Here is a 22,262-nt window from a genome sequence, read left to right as displayed (position 1 = left end):
AACCTACGCAGGCTCACGTTTAATTTTGCTGCAAGGAGCAGCAGCACCTCTGCCAGATGATTTTTTTTTTCTTAGCCTGTTTTCAGATACATCCTTTATATGTGGCCAGGAATCTCCACTGATCAAAAGTCCTCCCAATGCCTACGTTTGCATCTGTTTAACAGACGCATACTTCTAGTTCCAGTATTTCCTGCATTTTTAAGGGAAACTTGTTGGGTTGAGAGCTGACAATTTAACTTCCACATTTGATGGGAAGCCTTTTGTTGTTTCCAAACCTGATATTGGTGCTCTTTAAGGAAATATGTTCAATTTAGATATTTGGATAAATCTCTAGCCTGAAATGGTTTGTGCACACTGGCTTTTGCTGCTGTTAGTAGATCCCTGGAACCTCATTGGGCCAAAGAGAAAATTCTTGCAGTAAACATTTTGTGTTGAGCTATATAGACCAAGACAGTATTTTCCTCTAGCTGCTGTAGTTGTTTTCCCTCTGACATTCAGGCTGCAAATCCAGTTAAACAGGAACTCTTCAGGGGCTTTTTGTGTGTTGAACTCAGTAGCGACACTTCAAACGTAGAAGTGGTTTGATTGGTAATAGTTGTCTGTGATTAAAAGGGCTATGGATTATTTTAACTAATTTCCTACCAACTGAAGAAATGGCTATAGTTCTGGTGCTAATGCTAAAGCATTATTTGATAATATTGAGCAAACCTTAGTGCAACCAAAGGTTCTAATTGAGCTGGTTTTATATTTAGTCAACAAGGGAAGAGCATAGAAAAGGAGTAGGTGATAATGTGATAAGTCTGATGGACACATTTATAAAGGTGGAGAAGGGGCAAATATTGTCAGCACTGACTCTTGACCTGCTTCATATGAACTTTCAGGATTTTCTGCAGAGGTCTGCAGAAGTTGGTGCTATTCATTTCAAAAAGGCAACAATGGCAAAACCTTCTTGTCTTGATGCATTAGTATCTACAACCTTCACAGCTGGATTGAAGATGAGTACCTCTCTATAGCCCTGTAACAAATTTCATCAGATAATGGGTGTTTGATGTCTTTCGAAATGCTGCTTTCATCTCAATGGCATTTATGGTGCCTGGCTTAAAACAAGAAAAAAATAAAATGATTCTACTTGGTGCACTTCTCTTGCTTTGCTTATTCTTGACCAACATTTAAAATTCTTTATTGTTGTTATTTATCAATTAACATTTATACAATGTGGGAATAGCACATTATAATGCCCACAGCTTTTTTTCCTGTTCGTTTCCTAATTTCTGATTTGAAAATGCCAGTGATATCAACTCCAGTTTAACAAAGACAGAAACCCAAAATATCTGAAATAATTTAGTTAATGCTAAAAGTTACTGTGGAAGGGTTGAATGGCAAATAATCAGGGAGGGAGCATTTTATTCAGGGAGGCAAATCTACATTCCACATAGTTTGAACAATCTCATCGTAATGAATAATCAGTAGTGTGTGAAAGATTTTGAAAGGCATTTTGTGAAGGAAAAGCAAAATATGGAAAAAGGAAAATGCTGATAGATTGTAAAAATAACTCCCGTTGCTAATATTCACAATTCCGTGCGAAAAACTAGAGAGGTGTCAGCCATTTTCTTCTTATAATCCTGATCAAATTTCCTGTTCAATGCCACAGTTAAATAATTCTTCCAGTCTCCAACAGCTCCTATGAAAAAGAAAATATTTTAATTTACCATTATTTCTTGAAGCCCATTAACCACGACTTACTGAAGATCTATACTTGAATAGAACGATTATTTCAAGGAAGAATGACAAGCAGAAAGAGATTTAATGCCAGGAATAAAACTCAGTACCTTTTCTCATGAATGGGGAAACTGAGTGATCCATTACTCCCTCAAAATCCTTAGTGTAGTTTGCCATGGGATTGTCTTTCATTATCTCAAATGAGGTATTATATATTATTTTGTTGAGAACTTCCTCATCTAAGTCCTTCTCCAGAAACTTCATAATCTTACGAATTTCTCTCTTTGGATTCTGCAGAGAAGAAAGTACGACAAGAAACAGAGCCAAAAAAAGCAAGGAAATTGGAGTTGTTATCAAGGTGAAAAGTAAAGTTGTGTGAAGGTTTACAGGTACAGATGACATAATAGGCATCTGTTGATTTTAGATATGTACTGAACTTCCAGATTTCAAACAGATCTCTATAAACACACATTCAGGCTTTACCTCCTTCATATCCTCATAGAAGAGGAAGAGAATACGGTGCTTGTCTTTTGCCTTCCACCATCCTTTTACGTGGTCATACCAGGATCCCCAAAGCACTGAAAAAGGAGTAACAGCAGCAGTAGCTATAAATACCCAGTCTTATCTTGAGCTATCTGTGTCTCTGACACTTCCTCCACAATCAGTGTCTATATATTTCCCTGTTTTTTAAGCTAGTTTTGATTCACTTTCAGTTTGCTCTGCAGAGTGTTGGACTATATGGACAAGAAAGATTCCTTTCAACGTGTATTATTCTAACTGGTTGAATTATTTGGTATGCTGTCAGAAGTGGCTGTTTCTCTCCAGTAAGTACCAATCTGACTGGCTTGGACAGAGGTTGCTATGTTCTAAGCAACTGCGCTGGCAGAAGAAGGCATGCAAGTGGAGACTTTTAATTAGGCATGACACTTTCACTCTGGTCCAGACAGTGGTGCTTCTAGGCCTACATATTTCCAAAAAGGACCTATGGAAACTTTTTCTGACCAAAATTGAACACTGTCATCCAAATGAACAGGTTTTATTTTTTGGATATTAGTGCCTCTTTTAGAAGAAGAAGAATCAGTTTATGAGGTTGCCTGTCCTTAGCTAGATAATTGGCTGTTTTCAGATGCCTGATTTTTAGACAGTTGAATTTATGTAAAAGGACTCTCCTAGTTCAAATTCATGCTGCACAATCTATGCATAATTAAACTTGGCTCTCTTGTGTGTCATGCTAGAATACAGCCATTGAGCTGCTGTATTTTCCCTGGTGGCTTCTAAGCAGGTTTCTTTTATCCTCACAGAGAAAAACCTAAAAATCATCACATATGGTTTTGAAAGATAATGAAGGAAAGAATAGCATTGTTTTTTTTCTCTCAAAGTGTGCATGTAAAGATATGGTTCATCTTTTAGGTATTCAAAGGTAAAAACCTTTGAATGAAGAGAAATTACTACTGAAACACTTTTAGTGGGTATTCCTCCACAGACTGTCAGCACTGAATTTCAAAACAGATATTTAGCTATTGGGTAGTTTTAAATGAACAAAATTTCTTAAACAACTATTTGCAGCTCATCACCTTCTCCACTCATGAATTTCTCTGTGAATTCCTCAATGGTTCCTGGGTCAGGCAATACTTTATTCATTCTGTGGAAATGGTAGTATGACACCAGGTTGTCTTTTGCATTTCTTGCCATGTAGATGATCTTTGTTGGATGTGAAAATGAGAGAGAGAGAGAGAGGGAAAATACAAGATTAAGCATGCTTCTATAAATATTGAGCTTCTCCTTGTTTTCCCTTGGAGCCTGAGTAACAAAGGCTGAAGAGATTTTGCTTGGAAACTGCCATTCTCTGACCTCCAACACAGAAAACTCAGCCACCACTTCTTTAGTTTCACACAGACCTTGAGCAAGAAAGGGGAGATAGCTGAGGAGACCTTTCACAAAGATTCTGGAAACCACATTCAGTCTGCTTTTATTACTTTCTTTCCATTTGAAATAGAGAGATTCTTACCTCTTCAGCCTTACCTTGCACTTTTGTTCCCAGAAGGAGGGAGGCACCAGCTGCACAGGGAGATGACTTTTCATTGTTCGTGGAGAAGGCATGGCTTCAGCTAACTTCAGGCCTGCAGAAAGACTATTTATGAGAACTGACCTGCTCTTTAAGTTCTACTTGTGCTTCTTTGTTATTGAGATTTTGATGGTGACCTTTTAGAAGGTCACCTTAAAACGATCATTTATCTCCGAAGCAACTAAACAGAACGTAGACAACATTGCATAAGCAACTTTTGTGCTTCTGAAGGAATTTTTACTCATGTAATTTTACTTATGTGTTGAGGACATCTGCAGCTGATTTAGGTACTGTGGAGTATGACACACAGCTTTCAGAGGCACACCTTCAGTAGGGCCTGTGCCACATCTGCCAGCCTTGTATCAGCTTGTGTAGTACTCAATGCTTGTGGTAAAGCAAATGAACTGCACCCTGATTCTTGTTGTGGCACATAGCGCATTGGCAAAGAAAGCCCATGGCATCAGTTATGGATGCTTGTTTTATTTCCCTTCATTTAAAATACAAGTCTATTTATGTGATATTCACCTGAGTATCCGAGAGATGAAGAATCTGGGATATGCCACTCAAGGAAAGGATGGCGTTTGTAAGTACTGGCACGTCTACACTTCTCAACGTCTCCATTTTGTTCAATCATATCCACTATCTCCTGTGTCCACGTAGTACCTGAAAATGTCAGTGCTTAGATGTTTCGCCTGGGGAGAGCTGAGAGTCTCTTCTGCTAGGGAACTGAAAGCTGGAAGGATGGAATCCATGTCAAAAGAGGAAGGAACAGCACAGAGCGTGATTGAAAAAACAGAAAGAGAGGACAATGGAGGAAAAATGCATAGTTAGGTATAAAACGTGATTTTCAAAGCACAGTTTCAGGGATTCTGTTTTTGAAACGTTTTTTTTCTTTCTAACAGAAACACCCTCTACTGCCACTGTGAGATAAACAGACACAGTACTGTTTGGAGACTGCATTATTTGAAAAGAAGATACTCCCGTATCCCAACTTCCACCTTTTCACAACAATTCAACAATTTCAATTTTTGTTTTCATCCTGAATTTGAATGAAAAGAAAAAAAAAAAGAAATACATAATCTTTGAGTGAGTATATAGTTTGACAATATAAAAAAGTTGCAGTATTTTCAATATTCTCATGTGAAATGCTTTAATGAAGCTCAGTACATTTTATTTCATCTGCCTGAATTAATGCAATACCTTGTGTCTCTCATGTGCCTCTTTTCCGTTGTAGCTGTGGTCATGAGGGCAATCACATCTTTTCCCAGGTACTTTGGCTAGAGAACCAGCTAAGGAATAACCTGGAAAGCTATCTGGGTAGGAAATTCAGCCACTAATAGGATGCTTGAACTGTGTGAACCTGGCAGATATAATATAATGTCAAATGTACTCCTGATTTTATTTATTTTCAGTACTATGGTTGAGATATTTTAATCTAGGCAGACTCAAATAACATCCTTTTAGTTAAAGTAGACTAGAGATAAGCTAAAATCTTTCAGCAAAATATTTTCTCTACCTTCAAAAATAAATAATGTTGGGTAACAATATGCATTTTTTTTTTTCTGCTGGAAACGACACTTAAAAATTCTTGCTAGTTTTTTGTGACCTTCAAATGCTATTGTGTTCCCAAATTCCCTGAACTGTATGTATTTCTGTTCATTCAGTGCAAGCACTGAAATCCTGTTACTTGCTGCTTTCCCATAAAATAAGTATAAATGATCTAATCAAAAGGAGAAATAGTAATTAATTAAAAGTCCAGTCAGTGAATTTGGTTATTTATTTAAGAAAAGTAATCTATCTCCAGTTAGGTTTCCTGTACTGGTTTATGCCATGTCATTAGGATATGGTAAATTCAAGTATGAATGCGATTCACACTTGTACAGTTTCTGTTATCTCTCAATGAACTGTGATTTTTACTAGACTTTGTTAAATAACCATCTGCTGATGGAAAAGTTCTACAGTACATTAGTATCTATAGCCTAAATCGAAGGAAATGTGTGAGCAATTAGACTTTGACCATTTGAACTTCAATAGTAATAGTCCGTAATTTCTGCCAAAGGAGTCGAAAGTTGCTCACCACAGCTAATAGAGCTTCATGTCTTTAAAATGTAAATCAGTTTTGGGATTAAACAAATATCAGTTGCAACAGAAAAATGGAATTCTCCATTCCATTCATGATAGCGAGCACTATCCCAAACTTTTATGTTCTATTTACTGTGTTACACAAACCTGCTTTTGCATATGTTGCAATGAGTAGATCATCAGGTCTGGCTTTGAAGTTCCACACTCGATCCCATATGGTGCACATTGGTTTCATGACAGGAATACCTTGCACTTCACCCAATTCAGATCGGAGCATATCATCATCCAGACTCAAATTTTTCATTTTATCCAGGGACATTTTGTCCTGCATGAGGAATGAAAGGCTTGGAAATTGACATGTTTGCCAAACTGACTTACCCAACCTCAAGGTCCCTTTCCATATCCTCTGATTTACTTGCCTGTGTTTCAAGCTATCTGAGTCCATATTTATACTCCTGGATGTAATTTGAAGAAATGCTTGGCATGTTGCTGTTGGCAACTCTCAGCATCTTTAAAAACCACTCCATTTACTCAGATACAAGAAGAGATTAAAAAACTCCAAACATTATTTCCATCTTTAGGCATCTTTAACTATAAGTATATAACTATAAGTAAAACACTGACTGTTGTGACATTTGAAAGGCAAAAAAAACTAATCAGGGATGTGATTCAAAAGACGATAGAGCCTAAAAGCTCCCACTGAAGTCAGCACATACGACCCAACCTTTTGTTCTGAAAGAAAAGAAACAGACTCTCCTGCCAACACCCCTTGGGCCTGATACTCACGACAAATATGTGCAGAACTCGTCTGGTCTGTGTTTCGTCCTTGCAGCTTTTCACTTTTAGGGTTTTTTGCTGAATACTGGATTTTTTTTACTGGTAAATAACCTGAAACAGATAGATGATTAACTAAAGTCTGTTACACATTAATTATTTAAATCAACCCAGTTGAATCCGCTGCCCATCCTACAGCTTTACAAAAAGTAGTTACAGATTTATGTATTCCTCTTGAGGAATATTCTAGCTATAAAATTCAGAGTTCCAGAATCTGATTGGTGGAAATTTCTGCATTCGAGGAGGCTACAGAAATGACCTCAATTACAAATATGAGTTAGAAAGGATAAAAGACAGATTTCAATTTCAACAGCAAACGCTGTCAAAATATTTCCTTTTGTTTCCATATTTACTCACATCTGTTTTCACACAGATTCTGTTGAACAGAGCAAGAAGTTGGTTGGTGACTGAGCTCTGAGTCAAGAAATTAAAAAAAAAAAGACAAAAAAAACTTACAAGAGAAGTTTTCATGCTTGAATGTCTTCAGCCATAGGTCATATCAGTGACAGTGTAACTGCCCAGATCTTCAGACAGATGTAGAATGAAAGCTTGGCTGGAGTTTCTATCCCTCCTATGAGAGTGATGAGAGCAAGGGAGGAAATACAGCAGCAGCCAATAGCTGAAGAGTTTTTCTGGCTTGGTTAATTAACTCCTTTTTAATCCTGTCATGGAAAACTACTTTGAATTCTCATCTGAAGTATGATTCTTTGCTGAAAACAACCTTGGATATTGGCTACTACCTCCAGACAGATTATTTTAATTTGTCTGTATTGTTGTCAATAGTCATGAAATGATACATTTTCTTTCTAATATTAGTCTAAGTTGCCAGAACAGTTTATTTGCTGTTAACACCTAAGATCCATGGGACTGGATTAATTGGTTTCATTTTCATGATATTTGGCACTATGCTCATTTAATGGAAGTCCAAGGATATGTTTTATTGATGGGGCTAGCCATTTTTGCTATGGACTACTTTCTAACAGGCTCACTTCTCAACTAGTATGGCATTGCAGGGTTTGGTATCCCCACACGTGAGGTAATGTTTCTTTCTAAAATCTAAGTTTCTGTCTAACTTTGTATGAGGTGCTGGGAGAGATAATGATGTGCCCTACATGAGTCACAAACAGCACAGTAACACTGGCTGACAAAAGTCGAATAATGATACTTTTATATTAATTCTCAAATATTGCAGTCAGATGTTTGAATGCATCAGAAGAAGTTATTCTTTTCCTGAGGCAAAATGTAGGTCGCTTCAGCTGAACTCAAGAAAGTTTGGATGGATTGTATTCATAAGCAAAATTATGAATACACAGCACTGCTGTCTGGTCCTGCTTCTATTTTCCATTGAAGGTATGCTGTCACTCTGCGTCCTCAAAACTCCTGTTTGGTTATTCTTTGGATGGCCTGGCAAGATTTGTATCTGAAATAGCTTTCTTTCTGTTTCCATTTTAAAAGATATTTAATGCATCCAAATCAAATGAGGATGTGACTATCCTTGCACAATCTTTTATGGAGGGCTAATCAGCATTCTACCCCTTGATCCACATGCAGTTTACATTTCCCAGAAATTTTACAGGTTATATGTTATGTTAGTAATGTGGGCTTTTATACAAAGCTCAAGAGAGCTGACATGAATTGTTTAACATCACTGGTACATAGAGTGATAGAATGGTGTGGGTTGAAAGGGACATTAAAGACCATCTAGTTCAACCCCTTTCCATGAGCAGAGACACTTTCTAGTAGACCAGTTTGCTCAAAGGCCCATGCAACCTGGCCTTGAACACTTCTAGGGATGGGTCATCCATTCCTTCTCTGGGCAGCCTGTGCCAATGCCTCATCATTAAGAATTTCTTATATAATCAAAGTCTACACTTTTTTATTTTAAAGCCATTATGTCTTGTTCTGTCACTCTACTTCCTGATATAGAGTCCCTTCCCGTTTTTCCTGTAGGCCCTTTTAAATTTTCAAAGGCTACAATGAGGTCTCCTGAAACCCTTCTCTTCTTCAGGCTTAAAAACCTCAGCTCCTTCAGCCTGTCTTCTGGGCTGCATGCACAAATTGCTGTCTCATGTTCAGCTTTTCATCTACTACTACTCCAAAAGAAGACTGTACTTCATCCATTTCCCACTCAGCCTGTATTTGCGTTTGGGATTGCCCTGATCCAGTCACAGGACCTTGCACTTGACACTGTTGAACAGCATGAGATTTGTGTGGGCCCACCTCTCAAACCTGTCAAGGTCTCTCTGGATGACATCCCTTCCCTCTAATGTGTTGACTGCACCACACAGCTTGATGTCACATGCAGACTGGCTGAGGGTACATTCAATCTCACTGTCCACAAATATGTTAAGTAGCATTGGCCACAATGCCATCCCCTGAAAAATGCATTTGTCAGTGGTTTCCACATGGACATCAAGCCACTGACTGTCAGTGCAACAGTCCAGCTAATTCCTCATTTATGGAGTGGTCCACTCACCAGATCCATATCTCTGAAGTTTTAGAGACAAGGGTGTCATGCAGTACTAGTGTTAAATGGTGTACAGGTAGTATCACCAAGGTTGGAAAAGACCTCTAAGAGAATCCAGTTCAACCAGCTACATATCACCAATATTTCCCACAAAGCCTTATATCTCAATACAACATCTGAATGTTTCTTGAACACCTCCAGGGATGATGACTCCACCACCTTCCTGAGCAGCCTGCACCAGTTCCAGACCACTCTCTTGGAGAATAAGTATTTCCTAATGTCCAATCTGAATGTCCTCTCGTGCAACTTGAGGCCATTCCCTCTAGTCCTATTTCTAGTTAGATGGAAGAATAGGCTGACCTCCATCTCACTACAACTTCCTTTCAGGATGTTGTAGAGAGTGAAATGGTCGTCTCTGAGCCTCCTCTTCTCCAGACTAAACAAACTCAGATCCCTCAGCCACTCTTCATAAGACTCGTGCTCCAGATCCCTCACCAGTTTTGTTGACCTTCTCTGGACACACTCCAGGACTTCGATGTCTTTCTTGTAGTGAAGGGCCCAAAACTGAACACAGTACCTGAGCTGTAGCCTCACTAGGGCGAAGTACAGGGAGATGATCACTTCCCTGCTCCTGCTGGCAACACTATTTCTGATACAAGCCAGGATGCCTTTGGTCTTCTTGGCTGGACACACTGAAGGTTCATCTTCAGCCAAGTGTCAATCAATACCCTCAGGTGCATTTCCTCTACAGTCTTCTAGCCAGGTAGATGATGTCAATTGCTCTTCCCTTAACTACCAGTGCTGTAACTGCATTGCAGAAGACCATCACATTTGTCAAGTATGACTTGCCATTAGTGATGCCATGTTGGTTGTCACCAATCACTTCTTTGTTTTCCATATGCCTTAGTGGAGTTTCCAGGTGACTACCCCATGATCTTCCCAGTCACAGAGATGAGATTGACTGGTCTGTAGTTTCCCAGGTCTTCCTATTTTCCCATTTAAAAAATGGGGCCCCTTTTCTCTTCCTGGGCTTTATCCTATTGTACTCTAGCAAGCACAACCCAGGAGAGGACAAAATCTACTATCCTGAGGTCCAAGATAGTGAATTTGCTGTGTGGCCTCCTCACAGCCTTAAGGATTGTGAACTTTCACAGTCTCTGCAGCAAAGGCTGCTCTTGAACTTCATGTTCCTTAACAGCCTCTTGTTCATGAGAATGAGGACCAGCAAAGCACATCTCATTATTGGCTTCTCAATCACTTGGAGAAGGAATTTATCATAAAAACTGTCCTGGTTTCAGCTGGGACAGAGTTGATTTTCTTCATAGTGTCTTGTTTGATGCTGTGTTTTTGCTTTAAAGAGGAACAATATTGAGAATACACTGATGTTTAGTTGTTGCTGAGCAGTACTGTACAGAATCAAGGATGTTTCAGCTTCTTGTACTGCCCTGCCATCAAGAGGGCTGGGGGGACACAGGGAGCTGGGAGGGGACAGAATCAGGAGACATGATCTGAATGGGCCAAAGGGATATTCCATACCATATGACATCATATGAAAAAAAACTATAAATCTGAGGGAGGTTGGCCAGGGGGATAGCCGCTGCTCAGGGACTGTCAGGACGTTGGTTGGCAGGTGGTGAGCAATTGCTATGTGTACCAGTTGTTTTGCAAATTTATGCATATATAATTATTGTTGCTGTTATTTCTCTCTTAGCAAATAGTTTTTATCTCAACCTATTCTCTCCCCAACCTTCTGGTAGTAGGGAGTGAGGTAAAAGGCTGTGTGGTGTTTAGCTGTTTGCTGGTGCATATGACGTATTCAACTGAAGGTTTTGCATAGGCTCCTAGTACAGGACAGTACATGGCAAAGCTGTGCAGGTGAAGACTTAAAAAAACAAGGGAGGGGGGTGAAGGTGAGTGCAGGGCTGTGCAAACAGAATGAGGCAAGTTGGGCAGATGTGCAAATGTGAGAGAGTAAGGGAAAGAGAGGAAAAGGTGATGAGTTTTCCAGTGCAAATCATAGTGTAAAGTTAGTGAGTTCCCACTGAGGATCTGGAGGAGGTAATGAATTGGCAGCATTCTCTGTAGAATTTCAAGAAAGTTTTCCAAAGTATCAGGAAAAAAACAAAGAAACAAAAAAAAAACTTCCTGATTGGCTTTCAGATAACTATTTCATTATTTTCTGTCTCTGACACACTGGTTTCATTCTGAAGGTTGACTGCACCAGAACTAACAGGCAAGACAGAACAAACACAGAATATGCAGTTAAGGTCTAATGCTTCTTTTTCTGTTTCTCACGCTATTTTTTTTATGGCTATCATTCTCAAGTTTTGCAATCCTGCTCCTTTCCTCTATAGAAGCCCATGCCAATTTTGCTTGTCTTTCTCACACCTTTATCTGAGCACTCATTTGTTAGTTTGAAATGGTGTTCGTGCCTTTTCTAGTTATGCAGCTATCTTGATCATGAAGTAATCTCCAAAGTAAATCTGCTGAATTTGCTGCCTGAACAAAGCCCAAGAGCTCCTTATCAAGTGGTTCTCTTTTATTGCAGCTGTGAATCTGAAGCCTATGAACACCGCACTGTGCCAGATAAGCTCAAATTAGGTCAAAAATCTTTACCTGCAGCTTTAAAACTATTTTCAAAGTAACCAATGGGTAATAGATTAATCATGTGGTGGAGGAGGGAGCTGGGACAAAAGAAAAGAGAGACCAGGGATAGTGTTTTATATTAGGATCATGGCTTTAGTGGGCCATTCCAAAAAGATACCAGGCCCTGTCTGTGAAGAGCTTCTTCCAGGTTTACATTGGCCTCTTCCAGAATGCAAACAGCTGGCAGATGTTACCCCTGTTAAATGCACTGGATTTATTTTATTTTATTTTAGCCTGGCTAAGAGTGCTTAGATCTTTACCTAGGAATGGAAAGCTGCAGGCTGTTCATCAGAAATGGTAATGAGAGGAGGCTGCAGGGTGGTTCACAGGTAACAGTGAATGAGGGGTATGTTGGGCTGTCTTTGGAACTATTCTTGCCATCGTGGTATAGTGAATGAGTTGGGGCAGTTCACATTAGTTTTTGTAGTCACTGGCCTTTCAGAAAGCCCAGAAATCTGTAATAGCCTTTAAAGGGAGCACAGAAGAAGAGGAGAGACACATTTATCTTAGTTTTGTCTTCATCTGCCTTCTTTTATCTACATATGGTAAGTCAACAAGTTCTCATTCATTATCATGGGTTAAATGTGTATGAATCTCTCACTTGGTTCTAGGCAAAATTCTCTTTTCAGCATGTGGAACAGCCACAGAGAGATTCAGGAATACAATTGCACAGCACAGCCAACTTCCTTCAGTGATTGCTCACAGAGCTGGACTGCCTCCACTTTTCCTTGGTCTGAGGATTCACCTTCCTTTTGGCACACTATCACTGGAGTTTTGGGGATAATGGAACATTTACCCTGTTTTCTTACATTCTTATATCCAGTAGCATAGAATTAACACAGTTTCTTCTAATTTTAGCTGAATGCGAACTGAAAAGCAGAAATGCCTGGAGGCCTATATCTATTTGACTGACCCATGACCCCGTTAGTACATGCTGCTGATATGCTTCATGGCATTCCACACCTGCATTGTGCTGCTCGACATTAGTATCACTTAATATGAGCAGAGACATTTATATGTTAATGACTAGAACATCTGAAAGGAGTAAAAGTAGATGATTAAAGATATCGTTTTTCTTAGCTCTCCAGAAGTTGAGTCCATTGTATTTTTTGCTGTTCTTCCAGTGGAATTTCCTTTAAAATCTCTTCTTTTTCTCCAACTAAAAATAGCAGTTATGGTATAGGTTTTGTAGATAGGAAAAAAAAAGGAAAACAGATCATCTATAAAAATGATATGTTTTCAGTTTCTATCTGAAGCTTCCATTTTAATAATAATTTGTAGAACTAATGATCTTATTGAAGTAGAACAAGCAGATCTTATTATCTTAGACAATAAGATGTCTCCATAACTTGATTTCTTTCATTAAATAATGTACACCCTATTATTTCTGTAGTAGCTCCTTTTACCATACTGTCCTTGCAATGAGTGTTTTGGGGATCATACATATATAAATACAGAGCATATGAAGTAATGCAGGTAACTGAACAACTCATTGACTGTATTACGTCAGATTTTAAAAACATCTGACAGGAAAATGTGTCTTGGATAAGAAATCTATTTCAGGCTATGGGCATGAGTAGTTCTCAAACAGTTTAAAGACAAAGAGGGCTGCTTTTGTTCTATTTTTTAATATAGGATTTGAATCCTTTGCATTTTAAATTTAACTGGAATCACAACAGGACTTTGAAATCGTGTTAGAAAAAAAAAGAAAAAAGTTGTTTTCTGTTATTTATAGAATGCTACACTTGAAGGTGGGATGAAGTCTGCAAATCCTGCATTAGTATTCAGCACTATAAGGTTTTAAATATGATGTTCATCAGTTTTTTTTTCCCCTAAATTTATCTGCCTATATGATTTAGAAAACCATGTCTTAAAAAATAAAATCATTTAAAAATCTATGTTTGATACATTTGAGTTAAAAACACAAAAGGAAAATAATATATTTACGTAAAACCCTGGTCTCCCTCTGCTGGACAAAACACAGACTTCATTCTGAAAGATGTTAAAATCATTTTAACAATGTTACGTATTGAAATCTTTAGATGCGCAGCTCTGTTAGTCATCCAGAAACATGCATTCTCTGAAACAAAAAAAAACAAAAGAACATGCTGCACAGTTTCAGGCTTTTGGAATTTTAAAGCTGATTGCTCCTACTCACATCTCATTGACTGAATAAAATGGACGTGACTGAGTTGGTGAGCAACTTCAGGCAATGAAAGCTTTGGTGTTGTGGAACTCAGCTACAGATAAACACAAATATGAAGAGTTAAAATGAAATTGAGGGAGTGGCTGATTCACCAGAGTAAACTGTACTGCTGTGCATAAGGACCTTGGCAGGCTGGAGAGGTGGGTTGATAGGATTTTCATGAAGTTAAACAAGAAGTGCAGGGTCTTGCACATGGGCATGAAAACTTCAAGCACTATCACACACTGAGGGCCACTCTATAGTAGCTCTATAGGGAAGGACCTGAGGGTTTCTGGTGGACACTAAATGGGACATGAGGCAGCACTGTGCTATCACCACAAAGAAGATCAATGATATTCTTGGCTGCATTAGACAAAGTCTTGCTTAAGTCGTGTTTATTTAATAGCTAAACAAATATTAAGGCAAATTTTAATTGTAAACATGAAATGAAAAGTATTTGATTGAGTAAAGCACTTAATCTGAGTACATAAATGCAGTCTGTATCAGTAAGGCACCTATGCTCCATCACCATAACTCTGAGGCAATTTCTTTAAGTATTCTCCTTTCAGCAGAGTTTCCTGTTAGAGAAGGTGTTGAAGCCCATGGTTTATATAACTCTGGCCAAGCCCTTCACTGTATTGGGTCACAGTCCAATTAATAAACAACCTTATTGTCATGAGCATGCATAATTGGGTGATAAATTTGAATTGGACTCCTCTGGCTTTTTCAAATACCTTTACTAAGAACATATGCATATGAGATGCTGCACTGTCACCCTGTCAGAGGCAGTACATGCTTTTGGCATTGTTTCTGGAAATTACTTTGTAGAAATAGAAGGTCAGGTATTCACCATGCAAGATAACACATTCCCAGTTGTAAATGAGATTTGCTCTAGAGCCACAGGGAGAAAACATAAACTTGTAATAAAGAGTTCCAGGCTTTGGTGCCCTTTTTATGTATTAAATGATGGAACTTGCTTACTTTCAAACACAGCATGTTAATATCTGATTCCCAGTTGTCTGCAGGCTCCACTCTGCTAACAGGCTCAGTGTGAACAATATTAATACAGGCAGCATTGCTTGATATAAATGGATAGAAACGTGTTCGCATGTCTCAGGCTGGAACATCAACACGGTTGGTTCTCCAACAGAAATCAACATTATAGGATGTGGGTGCACTGCTCAGCTTTAGGTGCCTGACACAGCTGTACCTTTGTTTCTTCCCAGAGGAAACTCCAGAATTTGTGCCAGGTGTTGTGGAAGTCTAGTGTGCCAAGACCCCCCACTTCTGCTGTGATGAGCAACCAGAAGAGAAGACAGGTGGAGCCCAAGAACAAATTTATACAAAGAGCTTACGGATCAGAAGTGAAGGATGTGTGTCCAAGTTTCCAGGCTGCAGGCATACATGGCTTGATGAGCTAGTGCTAACTGAATAGTTATGGTTATTTTCCTCAGAGCAGTGCTAAATGGAAAAGTCATTTATTTTCTCCAGCCTTTCCTGTCAATCTGTCCTGCAACTGCCAAATTACAGTAGGAGAAATACTTTTTAAAATATTCACTCTCAAAAATAATGTAAATTGTCCACCCCGTTGATTCATTTTTATCAACAGATGAATCTCAGTTTTAAAGCTGGCTCTGGGATTCTAATTCTTCTAAACAGAATAAGGTGTCACGTACTGCATCTATGAATCTAAATATAAGCTTCATGCCACACTAGTAGCTGGGGATTCTTTTAGCAAATGTCTTGAACTGATGGGAACTGATTCAAGTCAAATACCTGCTTTGTGGCATAGCTACTTGTGAACATCTCTACTTGCATTACATGAAGTTTTTGAACAGACTATTTGAATGAATACTTAAGCTGTCTTTTTGGATGCAAGAAAACTGTTTTTTTAGGGGCACTTTCAACTGGCATTTCTTTCTGAGGTCTCAATTTGACTGCTTATTGAGTGTTTGTACCAGAGCATCAGAACAAAGAGCCTGTGAACCAAGAAAAGTGGAGTCGCTCTTAAATCTCTTGAAATACCCCTGTATCTTCTGTGCTCTCTTACACAGGATGTGATTGAGACAATATAGGTTCACTACTTCAGGTTCACTACATAGAGGTCCCTTGGGGCTGCAATTACAACTTCCCCTGAGGCTACATGAAACTTGGTCAGAGAAAAACAAAACCAGACTCGTGCAAAGGTGGTCATTTTTGCAATTATTTCCTGAGAAGAACTTCTTCATTACAGCTGAAGACTGGAGATTGAAAATATAATTGTTGGCTCTGCCTGCAGTCTAGCAGGATGCTCAAGTGCTACCCTGCGCTACTTTAGGTGCTAAAACCTCTTGACCTTCCATCTGGAACAATTAAATGGAGTTCTGTGTAAGCAGCACATCTGCTAATCAAGCTGGGACTTGGCTGCATGAGGACTTCCATTCCCAGTTCCGAAGACATTTGCTTATCCAACCAAGTTATAACACCAGTTTCCTTTTTACAAACATCTGTTTGGAGACAGTGAGGTCTCCCTGGATGTGAGGCATCAGAAAGCTGCTTCAGCCATTTTCATGTGGTAAACAGTTTTTTATCTGAAATTCTGCAAGCCCAATGACATTACTTACTCTAGTGTTGCTTGCTTCTGAGAAATCCTTACGTGACTATTTCATAAATGGAAGAAAGAAATCAGGATACTACAAAAAAGAAAAATTCAAACACAGTATAATTTCCTCAGTATGATAGGTCTATATGTTACAAATCTTAGGCAGCAGAAAGAATATTGTGTGGAATATCTGAACAATAAGAAAATGTTTCTATTAGTGCTCTAAAAACTACTCTCTTGGCAGTGGCTGTTTTTCAATACGGCTGTAAAGAGACCTTACTTAGATAAACACAGTGCAGCATTGGAAAACAAAGCTGTAAAAAATTCTAGCAGGTTTTCTTATGAGTATAAAAATTAAATTATTGCCACCAATACTTTATCAGAAACATTCATTAACAGTAAAAAATTGTATACTCTCCATTAGAAAAGAAGCATTATTTTTACTTGCCAATGTTTTCTGATGTGGGAAGTCTTTGTTCAAGCACCTTCACAGCTTGTCCACTGTGATGTTGGTAAGACTGATGGAGGTGAGAATATTTAAGTGAAAAATATGTATCCTCCCTATTAAAATATTTCTTTAGGCTATCTTATCTTACTGATTAAATCTACTCAGTGTAATGGATGTATTCCTCCTCTCATTTGGGCACTCTGGATCAGAGACCATAAAGTTCACATCAACAGAATTACACTGGTATAAATGGTATAATATATAACATAAATATAACATGTAACTATGAGGAGAGGAGCTGGTCTAGGATTCATAGAATCCATTGATATTACCACATACTTTTCTTCCCATAAGCTGACACATCAGTTAACCAGTTTCCGTCAGGCAGCTAATTAAAAAAAAAAACAGACAGCAGTGTTCACATTTTGTGAACAATTGACACCATTCTGAAATGAGTGATACTGCAGTCTTACACAGCAGACTTATGCTTGAAGATGTAAATTTGAGGCTTGACCATGCATTAGTTTTTCACTTTAAGTATAAAAGCAAGAATTACAAACTCTTGAAGTGTTGAAGGCTTTATTTATAAGCTGGCAGCCAGAAGGCCTTTCAGAGTGGTCACATCACCAGCTTGCGGGTGCATTTCTTCTGTTCTAGTGTTACTCTTGGGTAGTAGAAAGGCTGTCAGAAAAACCTTTTCTGAACATCTGGTTTGTACCTGTCAAGACTGACAGGTTGTCTTCTTACATTGAAGTACTGCAGCAGAGTGCTAAATATGCAGTTATTCTTTGTACTGGCTGCAAAGTGCTTTAAGATAAGTGATAAAATTTCATCTAACAAATCATTCTCCTCCTTCGGATTCTAATTTATGTGAATATTCACATTAAAAGAAGTGACACACCTAGGAAAATAAGATACAACTTACTTGATGTTAGTTGGGCAGGACTTCCAGATTTTAGTAGCAACTGCTTGCCAGATGTTTTCTCCCTTTGTGCTTGTAAACCTACATGTGTATGACATCAGCAGTCTTACATGCAGCTGGACAGCCTTGGTGGACTTCTGCCTCTCTTCATTGACAACTGAGGCAGCTAAAACAAACAGATTCCTAATGCAGGCATCATTTCAAGTTTCTGGAGTTAGGAAAACTAGGTCCAGACTGTAATATGTTTTTCAATAAAATAGATAGAGAACTGTGTATTTTAAATGCTCTCTCTCACAAATCTATATATGATATATGTACAAAGAATATGTATAAATAGTACTCTAATATTTGTAGTCTAACTGAATGTTGTGTAGCAGATAAAAATTAAAAAAAAAAGTGTAAATAGTCTCATTTCTAAAGAGTGTGGCTAGTACTGCTTCCACGGTCATATGGAGCAATGGATCCATTAATTTAATGGGAGAAGAGCTAGGCTGTGTTGGTAGAGTTTTCCAGAACATTGTCATGTGTTAGGCTTTAAAGGATCTTATAAATATCTGAAAACTCTGCACTGATCAGATACTGTTGGGCAATGCTTAACAGCATGTCTGCTAAAGGAGAGTCCTCTTGACTAGAAATTGTAAAGAGATTGAAATCAACCATTTTAAAAAGAGATGTCCTTACAAGAACTGGCTGAATTTTAAGGATTGTGTAATTATGACCATCAGTAGAATACATTTCTTTTTACACACACAGAAAATTCCTCCTCTCGTGATAAACAGCAGCCCTGATACAGGATGAACACACCTCCTATTTGTAGCGCTTCAGTTCATATGTGCTATTCAGCAGTATCATTAAATTATTACCGTACTCTTGCACCATGTGTGAAGATAGCTTCCAATGCTATGGTCTATTTTTGTTTGCTTTAATGAAGATATTTCCTCTAGAGAACATCTGAAAGATAGCAAGACCTACCTGAAGAAATGTGTGAATTATTTAAGGATAATATACTAGATTAGGAATTTTTAATGTCAAAGAAATATTTTGAATGCATTGCCCGCATTCATCAGACTCACTTTTGCATGCATTGAAAATGGAAGCTGTCAAATGTGTTGAAATTCTGACATTTTTCTGAGTTAAGTATTTTGGTTTTTTTTGACAGTCCAGTTTGGTTTCTCAGACTTGCATTCTTGCTTCACTGAGCAAAGGATGATGTTATGTTTGACTTAGTTCATTTTGAAGCCTCCAGTGGCTGTAACCCATAAACCTGAGTGACACAGGGCCATCAATCAACATAAGAAAACTCTTGTCTAAGCTTTGAATTCTTGAAGCTATCTTTGCATATGATGTTCACAGTGCAACTTGTGGAATACCAATCACTTTTATAATGTGGTAGTGGAGCTCTGAGATTTGAGTTTCTACCCACATCTCCAGATTCTGAACATTTATCTGGTGGGTGACCTACTTGACAGCACTTCTTCCTCAGCCACAGAGTTTTGCGTGTAAGAATGAATGTCTTTAAGCATTCTTGAGATGCATTTAAATGGCACTGCTTTTAACCAGTGAGCCAAGACCAGTCCTTTGGTGGCTTAACAGTCACTCTCTAAAGGAGATTCTCTTCAGATTTAAAATTAATATTACTAAGTGGTAGTTAAAAGCTGGCAAATTAAAAGAGTGATAGAGCCTTCTTATTATTTGCATGTATCTATGCTCATTTCCAGACTTTACATTACTGTCTTTTGAACATTTCCCATAGATCTTGTAAGGTAATTGAAGGAAAACACAATGTCTTGGCTCACATAAGGCATTTTAAAATGCTAACCTAAGCAGTACAGCTAATACTGCTCTACTCCAAACTTACTCCAAACACTAACCTAGAGTTTGCCAACACACTCAACTATGATTTATTTCATCAGAAGTTTGGTGGCTGCTGTTATCATGCAGCTTAGAAGTTTCTGTGAGTCCAGATAGTCGATTTGAGAAAGTTGTTCAAAAATACTAATCACTGTTAAAAACTGCACCACATGATCTCCAACTATTAAGGGGAAAGATAGATGAGATGGCAATGAAAATTTTGTCTAGGATTCAGCAGGGAAATTACATAAGTGGCTGATTCAATACTTCCTGAAATCCCATGATATTTGATTTCACTGATTTTTGTAATGTCAGCATATGATTGTAGTAAAAACTTTGTGTAAGCACTCTTTTTGGAGCTGAAAGTTTGAGGACAGATCTTTCTCTACTATTTTTTTTCTCTATAAAGAAGCTGTTCATTCTTTCCTTTCCTGCATAGCCTAATCAAGAGTTTTAATTAAGCTTTCATTGCAAATAGTCTACTAAACATGATCAGTGAGCTTCCCTTTCTCTTACAAAGCATTCATATTTTTAAACCACAAAGTAGCATCTTTGTGCAACTCTGGCTTCTCCTTCATCTTCTTTGTAATCACCTGCACAGCTTTTCAGCAGTGCTTTTGTGCTCTCTTAATCCTTTAAGCCTTGTAATGAACCGGAACATTCTGGGAGTAGTTTACATGGATTTCCTGTCACTCACTAGTGCCCATAGGCACATTCAAAGCACCTTCTGCTGGCTCCAGCTTGTTCTGTGGTGGTGAGAAAGCTGTGGAGAGACTCTACAGCACCCAGCTGTTTCTGGGGTGCAAGGATAGCCTAACCTGATGTCAGCATACCATAAACAAGATGTGGATTTAGTTGCCTAAGCACAGAAATCTGATAACTTTGGACACCGTGATCTGACCTCCATCTGCCTCTCTAGAAGGGCACAGATCTCCTGCGGGTCCTATCTATCAGCCATGGGCAAACATCTTGGAAATGTGCTACATTAGTACTCAACTCACTTGAAAGACTCAGAGTATGTAACCCACCCATCATTTATCTTGCATCGAAGGATCTTCAGATCATTTCAGGGACTGAAGCACCTCTCCTGTGAGGAGAAGCTGAGGGGGGGAGCTGGGCCTGTTTAGCCCAGGGAAGAGGAAGATCACGGTGATGTCACCAATGTCTGTAAACACCTGGGGGTATACTTGCAGGGAAATGATCTCCAGAGAGCACATGAAGCTGATGTTCCAGAATAATATCTTCAGGAGTCAATAAGTGTTCTTCCTTTTCCTTTGTCAACTGGTAGCAAATAGGTCTAATTTCAGAAAGTGAGAATAGGAAACACTCGTATAAGGAGCCTTCTTCAGCCTGTTACAAGTGTGAGCACTCTATGAAAGTGAGTGCGGAAGTGGGTCAGAAATGAAGATTTTTGTGTGTTAATAACCCTTCAAAATTTGAAGCAATTGATCTCTTTTATTTGACTGTTGATTTTGGCAGGGCAAGCAGTTACAAATCTGCTCCTGAGGGACTGTTAGTCAGGACAGTCCAAATCAGAGCCAGGAGCCAAGCTAATATCTGGGAGTGCCTAATGATGGAAGTCAGTCCTTGAGCCCCACATTTAGCAGATACCAGCCTGCACCCAGGGCATGGGTTATACTCAGGGAATACCAGGCAAAGAAGCTGGGTCTGCAGCACCCCTGCAATCTCCACCTGTCCTTGATCTTGCCTCCATTCCAACCATAGACTTGGCAAGACTGGGCTAGGGAGTACAACGGGTTTGTGTTCTCTCCTTGGATGGTCTCTAAGGCCCATCCAATCTGACTGTCCCACAGCACATGACTGAAGATTGTTTAGTATCCTCTTTGGCTCAAGAATGTCAAAATTAAGGCACTGCATTCTGTAAAAGCTTTAGGACATCGAAAATAGGAGACATTACTTTTGGAGCAGCCCTCAGACTTGCTGAGCTCAAAATATAAACTAAAGGAAGGGAGATTTAGATTAGATGTCAGGGAATAGCATTTTACAGAGTTGTCAGGATGTGGAACAGCCTGCCCAGAGAGGCTGTGGATGCCCTGTCCCTGGAGGTGTTGGAACTTGGTGATCCTTGAGGCCCCTTCTAACCCAAGTTATTTTGTGATTCTATGATCCTACGACATACATGAATGTTTGCATGTGTATGTGTATACTGTGATCTTCACTGAGCGTGCTCAGTGCATGTCCACATACTCTAATTGTAAAACCCGATTTCAGATTACCTCTCCCATCACCAGCCCTTTCACTGCTCTTTCATTGTTACACGACTACAGCAACAAATCATAGCTGCAATCAGGTTTTCCAAGGCTGAGATTTTTTTCCATTAAGGAAGACAAGCTGGCCTCCAAAGCTTGTCTACCTATTCATGTCTAAGCTCCTGCTCACCTCTTAGAGGAACAGTACAGATATCCTCACCAGCATGGAGCTGCTTTTCGTGCCCTGTACAC

The 22,262-nt window shown here is 38.9% G+C and overlaps 1 protein-coding gene and 1 long non-coding RNA gene across 2 annotated transcripts in view; one reads left to right on the top strand and one right to left on the bottom strand.

Annotated features, from left to right (window-relative positions):
* LOC128071750 (uncharacterized) overlaps positions 1–22,262 on the top strand; it is a 370,870-nt gene that overhangs the window by 106,383 nt on the left and 242,225 nt on the right. The gene's annotated exons all lie outside the window — the stretch shown is intronic.
* On the bottom strand, positions 1,134–6,754 carry SULT1C4 (sulfotransferase family 1C member 4). Its single transcript, XM_052664773.1, has 8 exons — positions 6,653–6,754; positions 6,014–6,191; positions 4,310–4,447; positions 3,742–3,839; positions 3,294–3,420; positions 2,203–2,297; positions 1,830–2,010; positions 1,134–1,681 (listed from the first exon to the last, which is right to left on the bottom strand). The coding sequence occupies exons 2-8, from the start codon at positions 6,183–6,185 to the stop codon at positions 1,569–1,571; spliced, it is 924 nt and encodes a 307-aa protein (XP_052520733.1). The 5' UTR covers positions 6,186–6,191; positions 6,653–6,754; the 3' UTR covers positions 1,134–1,568.

Source organism: Tympanuchus pallidicinctus, unplaced genomic scaffold (genome assembly GCF_026119805.1).
Source record: "Tympanuchus pallidicinctus isolate F22 unplaced genomic scaffold, pur_lepc_1.0 scaffold6, whole genome shotgun sequence".
NCBI classification, from domain to species: Eukaryota; Metazoa; Chordata; class Aves; order Galliformes; family Phasianidae; genus Tympanuchus; species Tympanuchus pallidicinctus.
The sequence above is the reverse complement of the archived record's forward strand: the minus strand, read 5'-3'. Positions and strand labels throughout refer to the sequence as shown.